At 51.2% G+C, this 22,237-nt stretch overlaps 1 protein-coding gene across 1 annotated transcript in view; it reads right to left on the bottom strand.

Annotated features, from left to right (window-relative positions):
• The window catches only part of EHMT1 (euchromatic histone lysine methyltransferase 1), a 73,893-nt gene that overhangs the window by 20,734 nt on the left and 30,922 nt on the right, over nt 1–22,237 (bottom strand). Inside the window, 10 exon segments of the mRNA XM_027740961.2 lie at nt 1,404–1,508; nt 2,385–2,486; nt 4,743–4,865; nt 7,786–7,892; nt 9,489–9,571; nt 10,616–10,780; nt 12,440–12,666; nt 14,428–14,571; nt 17,864–18,009; nt 20,685–20,813. Of these exon segments, the coding sequence (XP_027596762.2) occupies nt 1,404–1,508; nt 2,385–2,486; nt 4,743–4,865; nt 7,786–7,892; nt 9,489–9,571; nt 10,616–10,780; nt 12,440–12,666; nt 14,428–14,571; nt 17,864–18,009; nt 20,685–20,813 (1,331 nt within the window).

Below are 22,237 nucleotides of genomic sequence, written 5' to 3'. Positions count from 1 at the left end.
GGTCACCTTATTCCACCTCCCTGCCGTGGGCAGGGACACCTTCCACTAGCCCAGGTTGCTCCAAGCCCTGTCCAACCTGGCCTTGAACACTTCCAGGGATGGGGCAAGACAGGACATTAAAGCTACCAAGGAAACTGAGCCCTTCAGAATGGGACAGCACCTCCTCAGGAACATTTGGAGCCTTTCTGAGCCCCCTGAGACAAATGTGCCAACAGCTTCCCCTGCCAGCACCCAAGACACAAAAATGAGGCATTTAGGGAGAGAAATAACAACGTATCTACTCATAGCCCTTGGGGGAAAAAAGCACTGGGAGCAGTGGACAAGGAAATACAGTGCCAGGAGACATGTTAGAGCATGAGCTGATGGCAGGGCAGGCATTTCACTGGAACAGCTATGTGCAGAAAGCAGGGAGGCCAGTGACCCTGCCTTAATCTAACTATCTCTCATCTACAGGCCAGAGCCGGGAGCAGCTCCTCACAACCCAGGTCACACCCAATTGTGCCTTAAAGGCACCTCTGGGGTTTCAATACCCTTAGAGACCAAAAAAAAAAAAAAGACAAACAGAGTAGTAAGAAAAAAAAAAAAAAAAAGAGGAGCTGTGCTGATACAATGAGTCTTCTGAGGAAACCTGGGAAGAAGGGAGACTATCTCCTTTGTATCTTCGCTATTTACTTGGAAATCCCTGGGAAACCAGCTGGCACAGCCTCACACTGGGCCCAGGAGCCCCCATGCACTCAAGCACCGAGTACACCCCACGGGAGCAGGATTTATGGAGGTGGAGAGCAGGCCAAGAGCCAGCTCCAGCACACTGAGAACACTGCACATGCTCTGCAATGTTCCAGCACACCATAACACAGACACAAGCTCTGTCCACATCAGTGCCTTCGTGCCTGTGATGCCTTGGAAAAGCCAGGCTGGTGATATTTGCTGGAAGATTGTCTGCCCAGTCCACCCAGAAAACACACGTATGAGCGTATGCCCCTCAAAAACACACAGGTGGCCCCTAAAAAGTGCCCAATGCTCACTGGCCTGTGACCAACGTGGAGCTGGCACGTCTGGACTCCAGGGAATCTGCCCTGGTTCAGCAGCCAAGTGGCATCAAGGTGGACCCAGGTGGGTTGAGAAGTAGCAAGGCTCAGAGTTGACTACAGCCTGAGAGTTCAACACAGCATCCTCACAGGCTGTGACAGAAGAGCTGTATCTAAAGGACGTCTTGGCAGCGTGCAAACTTCTTCCCAGAAGATGGTGGGAAATTCTCCCCCCAGACACTGTTCTCTCAGTGCCTGTGTCAGGGCACCACTGCACCTCCCTGCACTGAGCCCAGGATCTGCCCCCTTGGGTGTGTTTGGTGTGTAAACAGAGCGCGTGGGTAATTTCTGGAGCAGGTTCCAGCAGATCCTTACGGTGTCACGGATGTTGATGTCCGAGCCCTTCGCCAGCAGCAGCGTCACCAGCTCGATGTGCTTGTACTCCGTGGCCCAGATCATGGGTGTCCAGCCTACATCATCCCGGGGGGGGAGGACAGGGTGAGGCACACAACAGGCACCACAGGCTCCTGTTGCCTTCCCAAGGAGCCACAGACCCCTTCCCTGTCTCGTCACACTCCTTTGGTCCAAACTGCTGCAGGTCCCTCGGGGTCCCTCCCATGAGTGGAACCAACACAGCTCAGCCAGTGGAGTTGGTTCCAGCTCAGCTTGCTGGCAGTGGATCGCCAGGTGGTTCACAACCACAGAACAAGCACTCAGGACAATCCCTTTCCAGCTTTTTCCAGCTCTGCATGACACCATGGGTGTTCATGACAACCAGGGAATGTCAAACACAGAGCATAGGACGCCAAAAGCCCCCAGCCCTCTGCCAGGAGGGGAGAGAGCAGGAGCCAGAGCCAGCACTAAGCAGAGCTCAGCAGCGTCACACAAAGCTGATTGTCCAAAAGGTACAACAAACATCCAGCTCGTGTCAATGGGCTTATAAAAACGCCCTGAGAAGCCTGAGGGACCTGCCTTTCCACCAGAATGGGGAACCCCAGGGCAGCACTGGCTGACCCCATGGAAATGCATAAACTCCATGATGGCAAGTGCCAGCCCTGACCCATCCCACAGCATGTCCAGGATCCAAAAACCTACCCTCCACTAGGAAAAGAACAGTAACACCCTTGAGCAACAGGCTTCCACAGCAAATTCAGGGTCAAGAGAAACTGCAAACCAAAGCAGCTGGAAGTAAAGTTTCCATGAGGGCAGTGGAGGGGAAGAGGCCCACGGAATTGTCACCCTAGAATGATTTTGAGGTGTCCCCCAGCGCGTGGGTGACCACTGCCGAGACAGCACAGTGCTGAGTTGAGTCCCTGGCCCGGGAAAAGCAGCTCCTGCCCCCCAGCAATGCCTCACCTGGCAGTTGACATCCATCTTCCCTTTGGAGGGCAGGTACTGAACGGCGTCTTAGTGCCACTTCTTGGCTGCCCTGTGCAGACACGTGGAGCCCTCTGCATCCTGGAAACACAACCAAAGAACAAACACTCAGGGACATCCCTTCCCAGCGTTTTCCAGCTCTGCATGACACCAGTGATTCTCAGGAAAACTGGGAGAACTTCCCAGATGGAAAATAGGACTCTAAAAGCCCCCTGCCAGGAGGGAAGAGAGCAGGACCCAGAGCCAGCACTCAGCAGAGCTCAGGAGCTTCACACAAACCGCAGAGGTGCAGAGAAAGCGGCTGAGAGTGCAAAGAGATGCTTTTGCAAAGCCTAGGGAATGTAACAGCCCCAAACCCTGGCATGGATGCTCCCCTTCCCTGACAGACCCGTTCCCACTCCTTTCCACGTGCTTGAGAGCCAAATCGAGGCAGAAAATCCTTACAATTTTTTGCACTTTACATCAGAAAAGTAGCCTTGTCTCAACTGGAAATGCTCCACTTACTGCTGTGTTTTAGCAGCTCAAGGCCTTACCCCAGCACCTGGCAGCAGGGCAAAGGGGTGTCCTGCACAGGGTGGGGAGGCTCTGGAGAGACCAAGTTCCCAGAGCCATCTGCCCAGACAGGAGACAAAAAACAACTCTGAAAGTTGAAAGGAAAAATGCCTTTGGGAGCTGGGAATGCATGGTCTTGCGGAGATGAACAGTCTGTGAGTCATGACGGAGATGCGCCCACCCTCACACCAAAGACCTCACTGAGTGGAGCCTGATTTTTATCAGGCCTTTATGTCCCAAGAGCTTAGCACATAACAAGGCCAAGAGAGCAGGAATTAAGGAGGAGGAAGTGAAAGACTGAAAACCAAATGACTCCTTCTAGTTTACTGCCTGGAAGCAACACTGTAGTTGGATTTTTGGGAAGGAGCGGAGTGGACTCTGTGGTGCAGGGTGGGAATATCTCAGGTCAGGGATGGCACCATGTGGGCTTCCGGGGATGCAGGAGCTTCTAACAAAAAAACCCCCCATAAGTGCCTGTATAATAATGCCACAGCTTTCCCTTGGATTGGCAAGAGCCAAGTGCAGCTCCTCAGCCCCGTGGAGAGCAGTAGATTTTAAAAGTTTCTTCAGGTTTTGAGTGGGGTTTTAACATCCGGTTTACTGGATCAAACGTTAACTGCATCACTCTGCTCTGGGGTCGGATAAGCCCCCACCCAGCCCTGCCCTCCCCTCAGCACCCCCTCCACTGCAGTGCCAGGGCTGGGTGGGCTCTGCAAACACCAGGAAAGAGCTGGATTTCTCATTGAAATGGCTGGAGCCGACTCCAAACTGCAATGTTGCGGCTCTCAAACAGATGAGTAATTTGGTGCAAGAAACTAATTAACATAATAAACTAGTCTAGACTTCAGACGTGATCTCAGGCTTCTAATGTGCTTCTGCAAGCTCAGGATTCTTTTCCTCCCCTCTACCTTTCGAATCACAAACTCCCATCTTTTCCACAGGAGTACAGCAAGTGAGAGATGCTGGGACTGCTCTGAGACGCTTGGGACAGTGGCCAGCAGAAACCCACACGTGCCTGGCCTGCCCTTTTCCCTTTCCCAGCTCAGGACCAGGCTCTCAAGGATCCATTTGGGGTGGGCAGCACTTGATGCTTTGTGCAATCCTGCCAGTTCCTTCACAAAACCAGGTCGTGTCAAGAAGTTCACACGTGGAAGGTTCCCGTGCTCCAAAGAGATTCTGATTTATGGGACTAAAAAAAAAAAAATCGGATATTTTCCAAGATTGCAATGCAACCAGAGCATGCTAAAGGCAAACAGACAGCTGCATTTTATTGTATTGGTTTAAATTAAAGGGTAGAGCTTGAAGAGGGGGTTCAATTTTGCCACAGCAGCGGGACTGCAAGAAACCACACATCAGTCGTTTGGAAAGGAAAGCTTCCGCTGTCGTTTTTGCTGGCTTGGCAAGCACCTTATTAACAGCCCCATTGAAAATATCACCCAAAAATCCGCATTGTTAGACTCTATAGAGAAGGAAACTCTGAAATCAAACTCCAAAATCACTGCAATGGATTTGGGACACTAAGATTTAGTGGCCTCATAGGAAATCAAATACCCCTGACATTTGGTGCCACAAACCAACAGAGCAAGTGGCAGCACTTGCCCCAGCCAACTCATGGCCAGGACTCTGCTGGAGTAAAATGAGAATGTGACACCCCCATCCCTTGCCCCAAGACAAACCAGCCCATTCCCCTGTGGCCTGTGCACCGCAACCCAAAACTTCAAACCTAGCCAGAAGGACGGGTTGGACAGAGGGTGCTTCGGGAGAAAAAGGTAAGGAATAAACTACCTTAGGATCCACGAGTGCTCCAGCCTTGATCAGGTATTTCACAGTTTCCAGGTGGTTGTTTTCTGCTGCTTCCATCAGAAGGGTCCACTGGTCCTCGGAGCAGGTGTCTATGTTGGCACCAGCCTGTTGGGAAGCCAAGGCAAAGGATAATTAGAGTCATTGCGGGTTAGAGAGAGAGGATGTGGGAGTAGAGATTCAGCAGCAAGATTGTTCCTGAAATTTAGCCGAATTAAGCATGTGAAAAAAATTAAAAAAAAAAAAAAAAAGAAGCAACACAAGCAGGAAAGAAGGCAGTGCAACTACACGTGCTTTGGAGAGCAGCACACAATGCCTGCCCTCTCTCCTGCTTTCCACAGCCACACGAGATGTAAGGAAACCAACAGCTGGTAGTAAATAACTCCTGTATTAATGGATTTTGTACGCCTACGCTCTAGATATTGCTTGTGCACAGTTTGGAAAAATCAGCTTCCTCCTTTTCCCAGCAGCTTTGTTTTCCCTGGTGCATCACTTAGAGTGAAACAAACTGCTCCTCCCAATGTCACAAGCAGTAAGGAACAACTTGCTGATTGCAACAGAAGCAGGAGCTGTAAAAAATATCCCTGTGATTGGATAACTCTGCCTTTAGAAGGCAACAGTACAATTTCCACAGAGGTCTCTGAGCATATGTTCAGCTCAACATGGGGTGCCGTCAACCAAAACCGCACGCTTTCCCAAAACACTGTGTCCCCTGATCTTGCCTGCTTTAACTCTTGGGCTGAGCTCAGGAACCACCAAAGACTTAAACCCAAAGGATCTCAGACACACACAGCTCTTGGCAGGCCATGTACGTGTGTGTGTCTGTGTGTGTGTGTCTGTGTGTGTGTCTGGGTGTGGTGGCTGTGTGTGTGTGTCTGTGTGTGTGTGTGGTGTTCTGGTGTGTCTGGTGTTGTGTGTGGGTGTATGTGGTGTCGGTGGGTTGTGTGGGTGTCCGGTGTGTGGTGTCGTGTGTGTGTCGTGGTTGTGTCTGTGTGTGTGTGTCGGGGGGTGTGTGTGTGTGTCTTGTGGTCTGTGTGTGGGTGTGTGTGTCGGTGTGTGTGTGTCTGTGGGGTGCGTCTGTGTGTGTGGTGTCTGTGTGTCTTGTGTGTGTGTCTGTGTGTCTGTGTCTGGGGGTGTGTCTGTGTGTCGGTGTGTGTGTGTGTGTCTGGTGTGGTCTGTGTGTGTTTTTCTGTGTGTGGGGCTGTGTGGGGTGGTGTGTGTGTGTGGGTGTGTGTCCTGTGTGTGTGTTGTCTTTGTGTGTGGTCTGTGTGTGTCTGTGTGGTGTGGTCTGTGTCTTGTGTGTGCTCTGTCTGGTGTGTGTGTGTATGTGGTGTGTGTGTGTCTTCTCTCTCGCTCTGTCCTGGTGTGTCTGTGTGTATGTGTGTGGTTGTGTGTGTGTGTATGTGGTGTGTATGTGGTGTGTGTTGTGGTGTTGTGTTGTGTGTGTGTTTGTGGTGTGCTTGTATGTGTGGTGTGGTCTGTGTTGTGTGTGTCTGTACGTTGTGTGTGTGTGTGTCTGTGTGTGTGTGTCTGTGTCTGTGTGTCTGTGTCTGTGTGTCTGTGTCTGTGTGTGTGTGTCTGTGTGTGTGTGTGTGTGTGTGTCTGTGTGTCTGTGTGTGTGTGTGTGTGTGTCTGTGTGTGTCTGTGTGTGTCTGTGTGTGTCTGTGTGTGTGTGTCTGTGTGTGTGTGTCTGTGTGTGTGTGTCTGTGTGTGTGTGTGTGTGTGTCTGTGTGTGTGTGTGTGTGTCTGTGTGTGTGTGTGTGTGCGTGTGTGTGTGTCTGTGTCTGTGTCTGTGTGTCTGTGTCTGTGTGTCTGTGTCTGTGTGTGTGTCTGTGTGTGTGTCTGTGTGTGTGTGTGTCTGTGTGTGTGAACCTCAGACCTGTTCACAGCAGCAACACCCTGACTCAGCTTCACCTGGCACAAGGAGCTGGCCCCGTTGCTTCCAGGTGCCTCCCACTGAATTCCTTTGTTTTGCCTCCTCTTACACAGCTACAGCCATTCAAACCAGAGCAGAGAAGAGGCATTTCAAGTTTAATGAGCTGGGGCCATTCCCAGCCAAATCCTGCACTGCTGCAGGGAAGAGACAAGAAGATGAAGCCCTCTGGAAAGAACCCAACCCTACTGATAATTAAACTGTTTCTAATATCTCACAAATTTTGCTCCTTTTACTCATTCTGTTGTCTTCCTGTGCAGTAGTTTCAGTGAGTGAGAGCAGCCAGGCAGGCCCACAGCTGCCTTCAAAGAGAACTCAAGAGCTCTGACTCCAGGTGCTGAAATGCACCATCCCAGCAGCCCATTTCCAAAGACTGTTAAGGTTTCCCAATCCCACAGGATAAACAAAACATACTTCCAGTCACTCCAGACCATTTATGCCAGCACAAAAAAGAAATGCTATAACTTTTTGAATCCTTCTTTTTCTTCTTTACATCATTTTGGAGCAGGTTCAACAACAGCACCCCTATGGCTTTGACCATCTTCCCTTAATTAGAATCCAAATCTCAGCCCATAAACCAAACTTCCATCTTTCCTTCTCTCCTTTCCACTCGTGGGATATTTATACTGTGGAGGAAAATCCTGCTGGAGTTATTCAAGTTTTGATGGAAGGGAAGAGAAGGATCTATTTGCTTCCAGGCTCCAGAGCCTCAGTGCCCTCACCACAAAGAGCAACCTGGCAGCAGCCTGGAGATCTCCTGCAGTCTGACAGCAGCCAGGCTGAGCTGGCACATCTGGCAGTGCAGGCAGGCTGAACTGGCACATCTGGCAGTGCACTGCTCTGGCTGTGCCCAGGCACAGATTCCCACCTGCTTCCCAGTGCCCTGCACCAAAGCTTCAATGCTCCTTGCCTGGAGAACAGCCTGGAAGAACAGCTCCAGTGGTGACCTCCACACCTCCACCTCAGCAAACCCTGGGACTGAGGAGGTTTTTTACAGCAGGGATGTTTCAGTCCAAGTGTGTTCCAGCCACGTGGGGCAGGAGACCAAAAACCACAGCAAATTGTTTGTAGAGAAGAATGTAAGTGGAGACAGACCTGAATCAGCATATGGCAGATGTCCACATGGCCAGACTCAGCAGCAGCATGGAGAGGGGTTCTCTTACTCTGATGCTCCATTTTAAAATTAGGGTCAATTCCATCCACTGAAAAACACAGCAGAGACATTTTCAACCACAATTCAGAGATTAAAGTGTAACAGGAGAATCACATCTCAGCTAAAAAGGCTTTTAAAGGCTGAGTTCCCAGCCCATCCTCAGCCCTCCTCACATCTCACTGCACATTTAAGTCAGGAAGCTCTCAGGGCAGTCCCAGGGACATTTGACGTGCAACAACCTTGTGAGAGGAAGAGGAGGGGCAGGCCTTGAGCTCTGCTCTGGGGGGACCAGGGACAGCACCCAGGGAATGGCTGGAGCTGTGTCAGGGCAGGGTCAGGTTGGATCTCAGGAAAAGGTTCTTTCCCCAGAGGGTGGTTGGGCACTGACCAGGCTCCCCAGGGCAGTGGGCACAGCCCCAAGGCTGACAGGGCTCAAGAAGCATTTGGACAACACTCTGGGGCACATGGGGTGACTCTTGGGGATGGGCCTGTGCAGGGTCAGGAGTTGGACTCAATGATCCTTGTGGGTCCCTTCCAACTCAGCACATTCTGTGACTCTGTGAACCCTCATACCAAGAGCTTCAGAAACACCCTGGAACTCAAGAGCTTTAAGGCATTACAATATCTACAGAGGCCATGTCCCTCAGACTCTCAATTCATCTCAAAACCAACACTAATCAGGGATAAAAAGGAAAGAAAAAAACAGAAGTTGCAAAGAAAGAGTTGGTGCTACCTGGACTTTTTGCCTCACTGCTATTAACTGCAATTAATATTAGTGATTGTTGTTGCATCCCTGCAAACACAGGGCTACAACATGGATGGAACTTCTCCAACTAACACAAGCTTGGGATCTGGCCAGAGATCCTCACAGCTGTGCAAAGACTGAGAGATGATGCTGACAGGCAGACAAAGATGTCTGGGCATGATAACATGTTGCATATGATGAGGCCATAGTTAAATATCAATGAATAACATTTTTGTCCTATTGAAGAAAGGAACAATGGAGCAAACACTTGCTAGACAAAAAAAAAAAGGAAAAGAAGAAACTGATAAATGACAAGAACAGGAAGTGTCCAAAAATGTACAGCAAAGTAAGGGAGTGGAAAGGAAATGATCCTGAGGAAACATTGTGTCCTTCAAAGGGGGAGACTCCTCAGGGATATTTGTCGGTAAAAACAAAGTTAGCAGCTCAAAGTCATCTGGTGACAGACAACTATGAACCCCCAAAACAACCCCATGTACTGCAGGCTCTTCTTTTTTGCTCTCCTGCTCATGGGTCTCAGCTTAAGCTGACTACCCTCTTTTTTCCTCTCCACTGGATGCAAATATCCATCTAATATCCCACTGCATGGAGAGGAGAAGTTGTGATGGACTGGAAAAATCACAGGTAGGTGATTCTGGGGGCACAACCAGCTTCTCTGGATAAAACAGTGCTCAAATACAGACACAAGTTGGGAACAGTGCCCATTTCAGAGAGAGACGAAGCCGTTTCCAATGACACGTCACTTGCAGAAGTGGATTTCTCCTCCAGCTCCACTCCCAGGGGGCAGAGGGGAAGGTGACGTGGGAACTGGACATTGGCAGCTGCCTGGCAGGAGCTGGGAGTGCTGCCAGCCAGGCCCTGTCCTGGGAAGGAGGCACCTACCCAACATCAGCAGGACCTTTTGCAGCTCCCCTTGCCTGGCAGAGAAGTACAACTGCTTCGGGTGGAACCGTAACTTCTTGGGTCTGTGGGAGGGGGGAAAAGAGGAGGAGTTAACACTCAGTGAGGAGCACAGCAGGCATGTCACCCCCCCACTGCCACCCCATGTGCACGACAGTCTGTCCTACGGTGTCCTGGGCTGATCCCCCAGCGGGGGCAGCAGGACGGGGGGATTCTGCCCCTCTGCCCCCTCAGGTGAAACTCCCCTGCAGAGCTGCTCCAGCCCTGGGGAACAACATCAGGAGGACATGGAACTGTTGGAGCAACTCCAGAGGAGGCCACGGAGATGTTCCAGGGGCTGGAGCCCCTCTGCTCTGGGGCCAGGCTGGGAGAGCTGGGGGGGTTCACCTGGAGGAGAGAAGGCTCCAGGGAGACCTGAGAGCTCCTTCCAGTGCCTAAAGGGGCTCCAGGAGAGCTGGAGAGGGACTTGGGACAAGGGGTGGAGGGACTGGACACAGAGAATGGCTTCCCACTGCCAGAGGGCAGGTTAGATGGGATATTGGGAAGGAATTGTTCCCTGTGAGGGTGGGGAGGCCCTGGCACAGGTTGCCCAGAGAAGCTGTGGCTGCCCCATCCCTGGAAGTGTCCAAGGCCAGGTTGGATGGGGCTTGGAGCAACCTGGGCTAGTGGAAGGTGTCCCTGCCCATGGCTGGAGGTGGGACTGGATGGTCTTTATGGTCCTTCCAACCCAAACCAGCCTGTGATTCCATGATACAGCTCCAGAGCACCAGCAAAACAGAAGAACAAGTCTCCAGAATGAGGTCTCAGAACTTCCAGCTCCGACCCCAGCAGCCTTGTTCCAGTGAGGGCCAGATCAACAACAAATTCTGGGTCTCACTGCTGTGAACAGGAACTTCCAGCAGTTACAGATGCCAGGGAAAAACTAAATCCTCCACAGAAATCAATAAGATCTTTGGAGCTGTAACAGTTCTCCCAAATCTGTTGGGGGTGACAAATGAGTGAACAAAAGAAGCTCTGAGTGGGACCAAAGTCCAGAGAAGCTAAATCCCATTTTCTCTAGTTAAGCAACTTTCTTGGGAAATGGAGAGACCCAGTGGGTTTTTTCTTACTTTTCAGAGTCCAGGGCAATCAGAGCACTTTCCAGAGTTTCTTTAACTGGTCCCTGCGTCAGGCTAGTAGTAGGTTTAGCAAAAACCGAAGACCCAGCCATATCAAACCCCTCAGCAGCTGAACTTTCTGGCTTGTCTTCCTCTGACAACCGTGTCCCAGTGCCACTGGAGAGGTAAAATGAGAGACAGCCAAAGCACAACCATTAAAAATACACTACAGTGTGGATCTCATGCCAAAGAAGGAAAGCAAATGCATTTTAAATACTTTTAATACTACACTTTAGCTAAGTGTAACTGGAATCCAAACACAAACCAATATATTTTACAGTCTTTTCAGTAAGAACTTGCCCAAAAAGGAACTGCACTGCCCAGTGATTGCATTTTGATGGACTCTGTTCTACAGGAAAACCAGGAACATGGGGTAAGTCAAAAAAGCCACCTGAACAAGACCAGATGGGATGGGAAGTCAGAGCGCTGTTCAACACAAGGTTGGCTTGATTTGTGTTTTCCTCTTTGTTTTCCCCCACTCTTTACACTTGTGTGAGTCAGGAGCTACAGAGCTACAGCCAGGTGCTGCAGGAACGTCCCTGTCACTGAGCACACCTGGCAACATCAACTAGTTCCACTACTATTTCACTCCTTAAGAATGAAATTATCCCATAAGAGGAAGGAAAGTTTAAATCCTGAACACCCCCATCTCCGATGCCTCTGCCCCAGCTCACCCTGTGGTTGGTGTGATCTTCTCCAACACAGTGAGCGGCACAAAACACACTCTAACCCAAACCCTATCCCTAACCCTAACCCTGATCCTATCCCTAACCCAAACCCTATCCCTAACCCTAACCCTGATCCTATCCCTAACCCAAACCCTATCCCTAACCCTAACCTTGATCCTATCCCTAACCCAAACCCTATCCCTAACCCTAACCTTGACCCTAACCCTAACCCAAACCCTATCCCTAACCCTGACCCTATCCCTAACCCTAACCCAAACCCTAACCCTGACCCTATCCCTAACTCTAATCCTAACCCTGACCCTATCCCCAACCCTATCCCTATCCCTGACCCTATCCCTAACCCTGCAGCTGAGCTTGGCTTGTGTCCTAGTTAGAACAGCTGGGCCCAGTTCACCACTGGATGGGTGTACCCCAAAACTGTGTATTCTACAGCCTTCCATGCCATTGCCCAGAAACTGGTATCAATAGACTATTTGCACCCTCTGCCCAGAGCAGCCCTGACTCCTCAGGCTGTAAACTGGGTGTTAAGAGGCCTGTGAGATAGGAGGGTGCCTCCCTCTTTTGTGGAACTCCCTGCCCTGGGGGAAGCACTGAGCATTCCTGCCTGAACTGGAGAATATATAATCTTGGAGTCTTGGAACTTTTGGAACCACTCGTGGGATCCAGAGGAAGACTGCAGATCACCATTCTCAACCAAACTGCAGACCATGGCTCTCGACTGGACTGCAACCACCACTCTTCAACCAGACTGCAACAGCACTCTCACCAACAGGTTTTCCCCTCTCCTTTTCCTTTGGACTCAGGGGGCCCAACGAACACCACTCTGTTCATGCCCCAGGGTGCTGGGTTATACATTTGGGTTTTGTGGGTTAAGACCAATTGTTTGTCTGTATAATCGTACTTACTGTATTATTTCATTAAATTGTTATTCTGACTTTTGAGTTGAGTTCATTTGCCCTGCTGGTTTACCTTTAAACCATCACATTTTGTGAGAGCAGGACCAGGAAGCCCTCTGCTCATCAGGAGGAGCACAAGAACTCAAATGGAAAGCCTGGTCTGGCACGAGGTTTGAGATGCCCCAGCTCACCTCCCCGTCGTGGTGTCGGCCCTTCCCTCCACAGCCGCCGGTTTCTGCTGCTCGTAGGTCAGGGACACCGTGGAGGTCGTGTCAGCCTTTGCTATTGTCACCTCCTTGGCCTTGGAGGCCTCTTCCCCACAGTGTGGGCAGTAGCTCGTGTCGTTGACCTGGGAGGCACAGCTCTTGTGGAAGCGGTGGGAGATGCTGCTCTCCGGCTGACACTCCATGAAAGTGCCCTGCAAGAACCACAGAGAAGGGGTTCACACCTCGCCCGGTGCAGCCCTCAGCCCTGCCACATGCTCCACTCACCACCACTCCTGCCCCTGAAAACGTCCAGTACAGTAAGCAAGCACTGCCACTTCTTGAGAAGAGAACAAAACCAAGGTGAAGAGGGAAAAAACTCACTCGGTTAGGGACTGCAAAGCAAGGTTTTTGAATCGGGAAAGAGAACCGAGAAGTCCCAATTTCCAGCTCTTTCCTCAAACGCTTGAAGTTGTCGCTTCTGTTTCTAGAAGTGCCAGTGCACTGTAAGGACGCCCCCAAAAACTGCAAAAGGAAACTTCAGACCTGTGTGCTGAGCCAGCATTAAAACCACCCAACAAAGCTGCACACAAAAGGATCTACAGGAATCTCATTAAATCGGTCCTTGACCCCAGTGTAACCTAAATTATGCAGCTTCTCTGCCTGGACCAGCCCCATCTGCTGTTTAACCCCAATAAGGTGACTGACTGCTCATGCAACAAACTGGGCAACTTCTCTTCAAATTATTTTCCCTTTCCAACAATGTCCTTCCAACTGACCTGCAGGGACCCCAGAATTCCCTGCCCTGAGGTATCAGTGCTACCTGAAGCCCTGCTGGGCTCTGGGTTAGTGATGGATGGCACAGACACTCCCAGGTTCACCTCTGGGGGCCAGAACATGGCACTGAGAGATGTACAAGTGTGCAAGGAAAGGCCAGTTAAACCCACTCTTCTCCTGAACTCACAGTCCTCCCAAGCAACCTAATTAACTCTATTTCAGGTTTGCAAAATGCCTTTAAGGGTTTTAAGGATTTCATCTTTTCAATGATCTTTGACTCAGCAGGAAAACCCAGGATGGCTCCATTTGCTACAATAATGCTTGACACTACTGCAGCATCTTCCCTTGAGTCATCCTGAAAAACACCAGCATCAGACAATTAAGGCTCATCATCACCCTGTGAGACCTCAATTGGTGCTTTTCAGCTTTACCAACAGGGAAACAAGGACACTGACCACTGAAGGACCAGACCAAGGCCATTAGAAGCCTCGGTGTCAGAGGTGGAAGAAGCAGCAGGAGATCATAGAAACACAGACTGGTTTGGGTCGGAAGGGACCTTAAAGATCATCCCATTCCAACACCCCTGCATGGGCAGGGACACCTTCCACTAGCCCAGGTTGCTCCAAGCCCCGTCCAACCTGGCCTTGGACACTTCCAGGGATGGGGCAGCCACAGCTTCTCTGGGCAACCTGTGCCAGGGCCTCCCCACCCTCACAGGGAAGGTTGTTCCCTAATATTTAATCTATCTTCCTAATATCTAATCTAACCTAATTGAGATCTCAAACACTGCCTTGGTCCAGTGCCATCACTCAGGTTCCCCACCTAAACCAGGGAGGGGGACACAGAGGGCTCACAGATTCTTTTCCAAACCAAGCTAATACATTTTTTTGGTGTGACTGATCTGTACAGAGAACAAAAAAAAACCAACCAAACCCTTGTTCCAAAGAAATTCCTAAGGCAAGACTTCCACCATGTGAAAACCCTTTTTGTGACACCCCTTGGGGTCTCCAGGACGATAAAGGCGACGATTTCAGCTACCCTCACACACATTCCTACTGCAAACACCTCCTGATGTGCTGTGGAACGAGGTGGAGCTGATGCCAGGGAGTCAGTAAAGCCCTTTAGGTACCATCTCCACCTTCAGCTTCCAGGCTACTGCGACAGGCACCCCCTTCCCTAGATTGAGAGCACGGACTTACTGCAGTGCAAAAGTATCCACAGCCAGGGCAACACTGGTGTTTCACCATCCTCCCTCTATGGTCCTCACACAGCACCAAAAGCTGGACTTTGTTAGACGGGCGCATCAGTTCATACTTAACCACACTGTTTGTGCATCGGCCCAGCTGGAACGGGAGAAATCAAAGGAAATGAAATTACTGGAGACCAAAACACTCTCTGTGCTTGTGCCGAGGAAGATCTTGCACGCTGCCCTGAGGAGCCCTGGCTTTTCCACAGTGATTCAGCCGTGTGCCAGGCAGCATTAGCAGTGCAGCAGGAAGCTGGGAGAGCTGCTCTCACAGGAAGGGATGCATCATTCACTAACTAACATGCAAGTGGACCCCGAGTCGCTCGTTGCTTGCAAGGAAAAAAAAAAAAAAATCATCACTGGAAATAGGCAAGAGCCAAGCAGCAGCAGAAGGGGCAGTCCCAGGGGCCTGACTCACACAACACACACTCCCCTCTTGCCAGGAAGAGCGTGTGTGAGTGACCAAGAGAACGAGACCATTCGCACTAAATCTTGTTACTGTTCAAGAGTATAAGTCACAGGAAGATAAAGGGAAAAATAATTGCTCCTCGTTGCCAGCGAAGTTTATCGTCTGTACTGGTTCCAGCACTGGCCCCTGCCCAGACCACAGGGATGAAGAGCCAGGCTTGCATGAGAGCTCAGCTAAAGTCACATTTGCAGCACGTTTTCCAAAGGGTTTCACCGATGTAGAGCTCTGGGCTCAAAAATCAGAGAATCACAGAAAGGTGTGGATTGGAAGGCACCTTAAAGATCATCTCATCCCACTCCCTGCCATGGGCAGGGACACCTTCCACCAGCCCAGGTTGCTCCAACCTGGCCTTGGACACTTCCAGGGATGGGGCAGCCACAGCTTCTCTGGGCAACCTGTGCCAGGGCCTCCCCACTCTCACAGGGAAGGATTTCTTCCCAATATCTGATCTATACCTGCCCTCCTTCAGCTTAAAGCCATTCCCCTTGTCCTGTCACTCCAACCTTCTCATGCCCCACCTGTTCTGTTAATGGCAGGAGGTTCCACAACTGGGCTTCCCTCTTCCCAACCAGCATTCCCTGCTCTGCTGCATCAGAGGGATCAGCACTTCCTTCTGCTGCCCCACTCCTACAGACACCACTGTCACATCCCAGGTGCCACCTGCCAGCACGACCTGATGCTGTTTGGGTTCTGTTTCAAGTCCCTCTGGATAATGATCTTGCTCTCCCCACGTGCCTGGTAAAGGACACTTATAAACTAGGAATATAAAGGGTAAAGGTTGCTCCAAGGAAAGGTCCCCAGGAGGGAAGGGGCACAGTTACTGTGTGTTGTCACCACAGGCAGAGTCAGGCAGGGACTCAGTGCCTGCTCATCTCCCACAGACTGTCCCTCTGCTCCAGCTCAGCTTTGATTTGCTGCTTTTTTCTCAACAAAACTAGACTTTCTCTATGATTTTTTTAAGCTCCACTTTTCCTGTAGAAGCAACACTCCTGTGGGAAAAGAGAATGGATTTTAAGCCAGACTCATCATTCACCCCTGGCATGTCCAAATCAACTTTGCCAAACTCCAGCTGCAAAGTCTCCCTGTGGCTGTGGCACCTTGGCTGGACTGATCCCTGTCACCACCCCAGTCCAGGGGCTGCAGGGGTGGCACGAGGAGACCATTGATCCCTTACTGAGGAGGAATTTTACTGAGCTGAGGGAATTTGATTAACATGTGAAAAGCTGCACTATCTGTGTGAGGAAGACCCTGCACTGTTATGTCACACTAGATGATTTGTTAGGAACCCTAAAAGAAGTTTGACGTGATTAATTGCTGTTTTCCAACCATTAGAGAGTGCAGCAGGGTGCTCATAACTATTTATAACACTCTCCAAGGACATGACAGTCTGGAGAAGCCACTATTCACACAGATAATATTCTTATAACATCTATGAGTCATTTATCCCATTATGAAAAAGAATCCAACATAAAGCAAGGCCTTTGCTATTCCTCCCTCTGATTTATCCAGGGACAGAACTGTCAACCCACCGTAGACACGAGCAGGAACTCTTTCATATCCCTTGTGTTTATTTAGGAACCCTGGGGTCCCTCCTCTCTCTGACAAGTCTCCCAGGGCATTCTCTCTGGAATGAGTCAATTTTGCCACTCTTTGGGAATTCCTCTCTCTAGAGGTACCAGCATGAACTAAGACAAGAAGAGCTGGGCTGCAAATCTGATTATCCATCTCTCCCTCCATCCACCCTTCTCCAAGGATCCTGGAGGAGAACTAGGGATATTCTCACTCCTTGCCCTATTACCAGTGAGTATCAGCGTGTTGCAGTGAGACTGCAGCTTGGCTGAAGCCAAAAAGAAATCCAACTGTCTCCCAGTAAAAGGAGGATCCACTGAGTGCATTCCTGTCCTGCAATCTCACTTCCCAGACTCCGGAATGGAGTCATTTGGCCACTTAATTCCACACTTCTGGAACCAGCAGAGCCCAACAAGCTCAGCTGTGACCAATGAAAAGGCATCGAGTGCAGTTGTTGTCTGTCAGTCAGACCTGGTGCTGCACAGAGCTGCCAGAACATCGAATCAAAGAATGATTTGGGTTGGAAGGGACATTAAAGATCATCCAGTTCCACCCCCTGCCATGGGCAGGGACACCTTCCACTGAACCAGGTTGCTCCAACCTGGCCTTGGACACTTGCAGGGATGGGGCAGCCACAGCTTCTCTGGGCAACCTGTGCCAGGGCCTGCCCACCCTCACAGGGAAGGAGTTCTTCCCAATATCCCATCTAACCCTGCCATCTAGCAGTGGGAAGCCATTCCCACTTGTCCTGTTGCTCCATGCTCTTGTAAAAAGTCCCTCTCCGTCTTTCCTGTGGGATCCCTTCAGGTACTGGAAGGCCACAATTAGGACATGGGAAGCTTTGGAACAGAAGCCTCTTAGGGGAGGAGGAGAGAGGAAGGCTGGGGCAGCAGAGCACATGCCAAGTTCCCGAAACTCAAGACCTGCCCATGGAAAGGTTTGCATCAGCTCCTTTGTAGTCAAGGAAAACCAGCTCCAAGCTTCCCCTGATTGGATTTTCTCCCTTGGATGCATGTGAATGTATTTTAGCCTACTTGGCCTCTCAATCAACAAGATCCAGCCACACAGGCTGGGACAAGCAGAGAGACCCACCCAGAGCCTCTCCCACTGCAGACACAGCACCTCCTCCCTTCCCTGTGGCTTCACCCCAGCAGTGGGACACACACAGAGTGCTGGAGCCCTCACTGAGCAAGTGAGATGTTCACCCTGCCATTCCCACACCAGTGGGTCCCAGTCCAGCAGGCACAGAGCCCCTGCACGACCCAACACGTGTTCCTGGCACAGCTTTTCATCCTCTATGTCTTTGTCCTCAGCAGAAAAGGCTGTGAGAAGCTAAAAGACAGGCTCCTACCTCGTTGTTCACGCTCTCCGTGGCCATGCACTGGTTGTTGGCTAACGTGGTGATCTCTCTGCTTTTGGGGGTTTCCATTCGACAGCTACAGAGGGGAACTTCCTGGAGACCATCTACTTCCATTGCCTCAGGACCATTGGAAAGACCTGGAGCACAGGAGACCAGTAAATCAACTCAGATTCTCTCCCAGGAGAAAGGATGCAGTCCATCAACACCACCCGTGTGCCCTGTGACATCTTCCCATTCCATGTCCTGAAATGCTCTCAGGGCATTACCCAAATCCTGTGAAAAAAGGACTCTGTGCTTTTCCAAGTCCAGCCACTCTGCAGCTGACTGTGCTGAAATCAAGACTAGTAAGTTAAGAACAGTTTACTCTGAGCAAACCTCAAGGAGGCAAAGTGAGGACGAGGCACAGTTTTTTATCAGCCTGTGTCTTCTCCCCACCTGCCCCACAAAACTGTGCGCTGGCACCAGAAGATTTGCAGGAAACCTCCCAGAGCTGGAAATTTGAATAATCACTGGAGTGATAAATAGTGAAGATCAGGAAAGCACAAACTTCTATTTGCAGAGGTCTATTACACAGATGGGAAAACAAAATTCCTGGGACTATTTGGCCTCAGTCAACTAAGAATTATTTATTTTGGAAAGCGAACAAACCAGGGAAAAGAAAGCAGCAAGATGCTCCAATGTTCTTGCCTTTTCCTCATATCTTTCTCTCAGATGCTGAACACTTACAAACCTATGAAAAGGTGGATAATGGCTTTTGAGGGGGGACTCTGCCAGGTAGGGGGACACAGTGGGAATGTTCTTGTGGCTCCTCTAGATCCAAATCAATCACTGGGTTAGCCATGACTGCTAAACACTGGGCTAGTGACAGGAGGCTGATTCTAGTCCTACAATCCTGGTCCAATCCTACACTGAAACACCTCTTTGCAATGTTTGCAGTACAGAAGCAAACCCTTTGAGCTGGTTCAGCCTGGAGCATCCCAAGCTTTCCCTACCCACTGCTGCGGGATCGACTCACAGCAAGAAGGAATTGTGCTGCTGCTTTTCAAGCTTTTGAAAGGAGAGTTATTTTGCTGCAAAGTTTTAAAGATTAACTTCATTCCTGGTGAAGATTCCTCTTTAATTCCCCTAGCAATGACAATGTTCTCCCCCACACAGCCCCCTGCCCATGGCTCTGACCCCATCAGCAGAACACAAGACCCTTTCATGTCATCAGGAATTTCCTTCAGCCAACAGGTTGCAAGCCCGAGCCCAGCAAAAGGATATTTCAAGACATACAAGCACAGGGAAAGTCCTCTCAGTTTTCATGTAAAATCCTGTCAAGATCTGAAAGGTTTAAGAGCCTTTTCTAGGAGCACAAATCACAAAGCTCATTCCTTGCCTTCCGAGCTGTCACTTCCCTAATCTGTTTGACATCCAGAGGCTCTGGTGAAAGCATCCCTCATCCATCCTGACCCTCTCTTGGTGGGGAACTCTTTGATGTGCCTCTATCAAAGGAGCCAGACAACCTTTGGGAGAGTGATGGGCACAGACGGGCGGATCCGGCCCAGGCGGGAGGTGCCGGAGCCGAGGGAAGTTCAGCACTGGGAACAGCAGCTGGGGCTGAGCACCCAGGGCCCAGCACCATCCCTCCTCTTCCCAGGGCTGAACAAGTGATTCCTGGGGGCACAACAACCCTGATTTGGGGGGATGCTGGATCAGCACATGCAGGGAATGGAGGGGAGCTGCCCAGTGGGGCAGGGGGGCTGGGCCAGCACCTCACAGCCCTTGATGGGTGTATTCCTGAGCCAGCCCCACTGGAACTGGGACCCCACCCACATCCTCAGCCTCATCCCTATCCTCAGACACCTTCCCTATCCTGACCCTCATCCCCACTCCAGCTCCATGCCTATCCTCATCCCCATCCCAACAAAATCCCCATCCTAGCCTCATTCCTCTCCCAGCCCCATCCCTATTATCATCCCCATTCCTATCCCACTCCCAGCCCTATCATTCTAAGCCCCACCCCAGCCCCAGCCCTATTCCAGACCTATCCCTTGTCTCATCCTCATCCCAGCCCCATTCCCACCACTATCATCATCCTCATCCCCATCCCAGCCACGTCCCTATTATCATTCCCATCCCAGGCCCATCCCCATCCTCATCCCTAGTCCCATCACTATCCTCATCTTCCTCCTCAGCCTAGCCCCAGCCCCATACCTATGGTCATCCCTTCCCCTACCCTCATCCCCAGACCAGTCCAAACCCTATCCCTATCCTCATCCTCAACCCAGCCCCAGCCCAATCCCAATTCCTATCCCAGCCCCATCTCTATCATTATCCTCATCCTCATCCCAGCCTCAGTTCAATCCCCATTCCTATCCCAGCCCCATCTCTATCATTATCCTCCTCCCATCCCAATCCCACCCCATTCCCATCGCACTCCGTGGCCACCAGGGGGCAGCCGGGGCCCCGCACGGAACAAAGGCCCGGCCCCAAACCCAAAGCCAGACTCGGCCCCAAACCCAGACCCGGCCCCAAACCCAGACCTGGCCCCAAACCCAGACCTGACTCCAGACCTGGCCCCAGACCCAGACTTGGTCCCAAACCCAGCCCCAGCCCCAAACCCAAACCCAGCCCCAGAGCAAAACTCAGACCTGGCTCCAAGCCCAGACTTGGCCCCAAATCAAGACCCAGTGCCAAACCCAGATCCAGCCCCAAACCCAGCCCCAGCCCCAAACTCAGACCAGGGCCTGGCCCCAAACTCAGCCCCAGCCCCAAACCCATCCACAAACCCAGACCCAGTCCCAACCCCAACCTTGGCCCCAGCACTCACCCCCCGCCGGCGAGGACAGGATGCCCTTCACCCGCAGGTCCAGGGAATCCAGGGACACCTCCATGTACTCCATGCTGTTCTCCTGGCCTGGGCCCTCCCTGCCCAGCGATGGTTTATAGGCTTCGGCACCTGGATGGGAACAGGGGCATTCACACAAACCCCACAAGCACCACCCACCCCACAGGGTGCCAGGCCATGGCTGGGACCAGGCTCTGTGCAGGCTCCTCAGGAATGATGGAAACACAACATCTGGGCACACCTGGCACGGCTGGTTCCCTTCCCCAGCTGGTCAGACAGAGCTCCCACCTCCACTCAGGCAGGAAACAACCAGAGAAAACATGAGACAGGTTCTGCCTCCACAAGGCACCTCTGCCTGCTGCTACCACGGCACAAGGAAGGGATGAACAGGGCCCAGAGCATCCTCCTGCCTCCAAACTGCTGCACAGGGCTCAGGGACAACATTCCAGCCAGGCAGAGCCAACCATCCCCTCGTGCACCTCAGGAAGAGGACGAGACGGGTGACATTCAGCTTAATGGGAGGGGAAACACATAAAAAGCCAAGTTCTGGCTCTAAGTGAACAAAACTGCTGCTGGGAAGAGATTGTGTGGGGATCCCTCACTGGGAAGAGATTGAGTGGGGATCCCTCACTGGGAAGAGATTGTGTGGAAATCCCTCTCTGGGATTGTGTGGAAACCCCACAGAGCCTGAATGGGGATTGTCAATCACTTCACACCCCCTTGGCTCGACTTTCTCCCTCAATTTGCTTCTCCCACTGCAGCTTGGCCAAGAGAGTTTGGTTACCCTGGAAGAGCAGCTGCCACTTCTACTAAAGGGGCAGAAAACCAGACTGCATCTGAAATGCAGGATTAGGTGTTTGCTGTGAAAGGGTGCAATGGCCTCTCCTTCATCCTGGGAGGAAGAGGAGCAAGCCAGATGACTGACAGACCCCAGGCACAGACCAGAGGCTGAAATATGGTCAAGTAACTCAGAATTAGCCACAAACTTGCTGATGCAAAAATGGCCTGGTTGCACTGAATTAGCAAGAGTGGAGGAATAAACCCTTGGGTGGCAATGGATGTGTGACACCTTAGTAACGAGGCACAGCTGCACTTCAGAGACTCTCCACTGTATTTCACCCACGTCGTTACCTTTCCTGAAGGACATCACAACCAGCCTGCACTCCTGGCTCTCCCCAGCCCACAGAGGCCACTGAAACCTTCTTCTGAGTGCTGGGTAACTCAGGACAAACAAGAGAGACCACCTGAGCACTTGAGATGGGCCAGAGGCAGCTCAGATGCAGCTCATTAAAACACTGTGGTGCTTTCAGAACAAGCAAAGCCAACCTGCACATTTCATTCAGCTGCACAAACATTCATACAAAAGCAATGGAACACAACTGGTGGTTCTTTCTTTTCCTTCTGCATCTAAACACACTCCCCAAGCTCATGGGACAGGACTCCACATGGACATGAGGCACAGAATCATAGAATCACAGACTGGTTTGGGTTGGAAAGGATCTTAAAGATCGCCCAGTTCCACCCCCTGCCATGGG

Source organism: Pipra filicauda, unplaced genomic scaffold (assembly GCF_003945595.2).
Source record: "Pipra filicauda isolate LSUMZ 115617 unplaced genomic scaffold, ASM394559v2 scaffold321_size1097455_pilon, whole genome shotgun sequence".
Classification (NCBI taxonomy): Eukaryota; Metazoa; Chordata; class Aves; order Passeriformes; family Pipridae; genus Pipra; species Pipra filicauda.
This window is presented reverse-complemented; position numbering and strand designations above follow the sequence as displayed.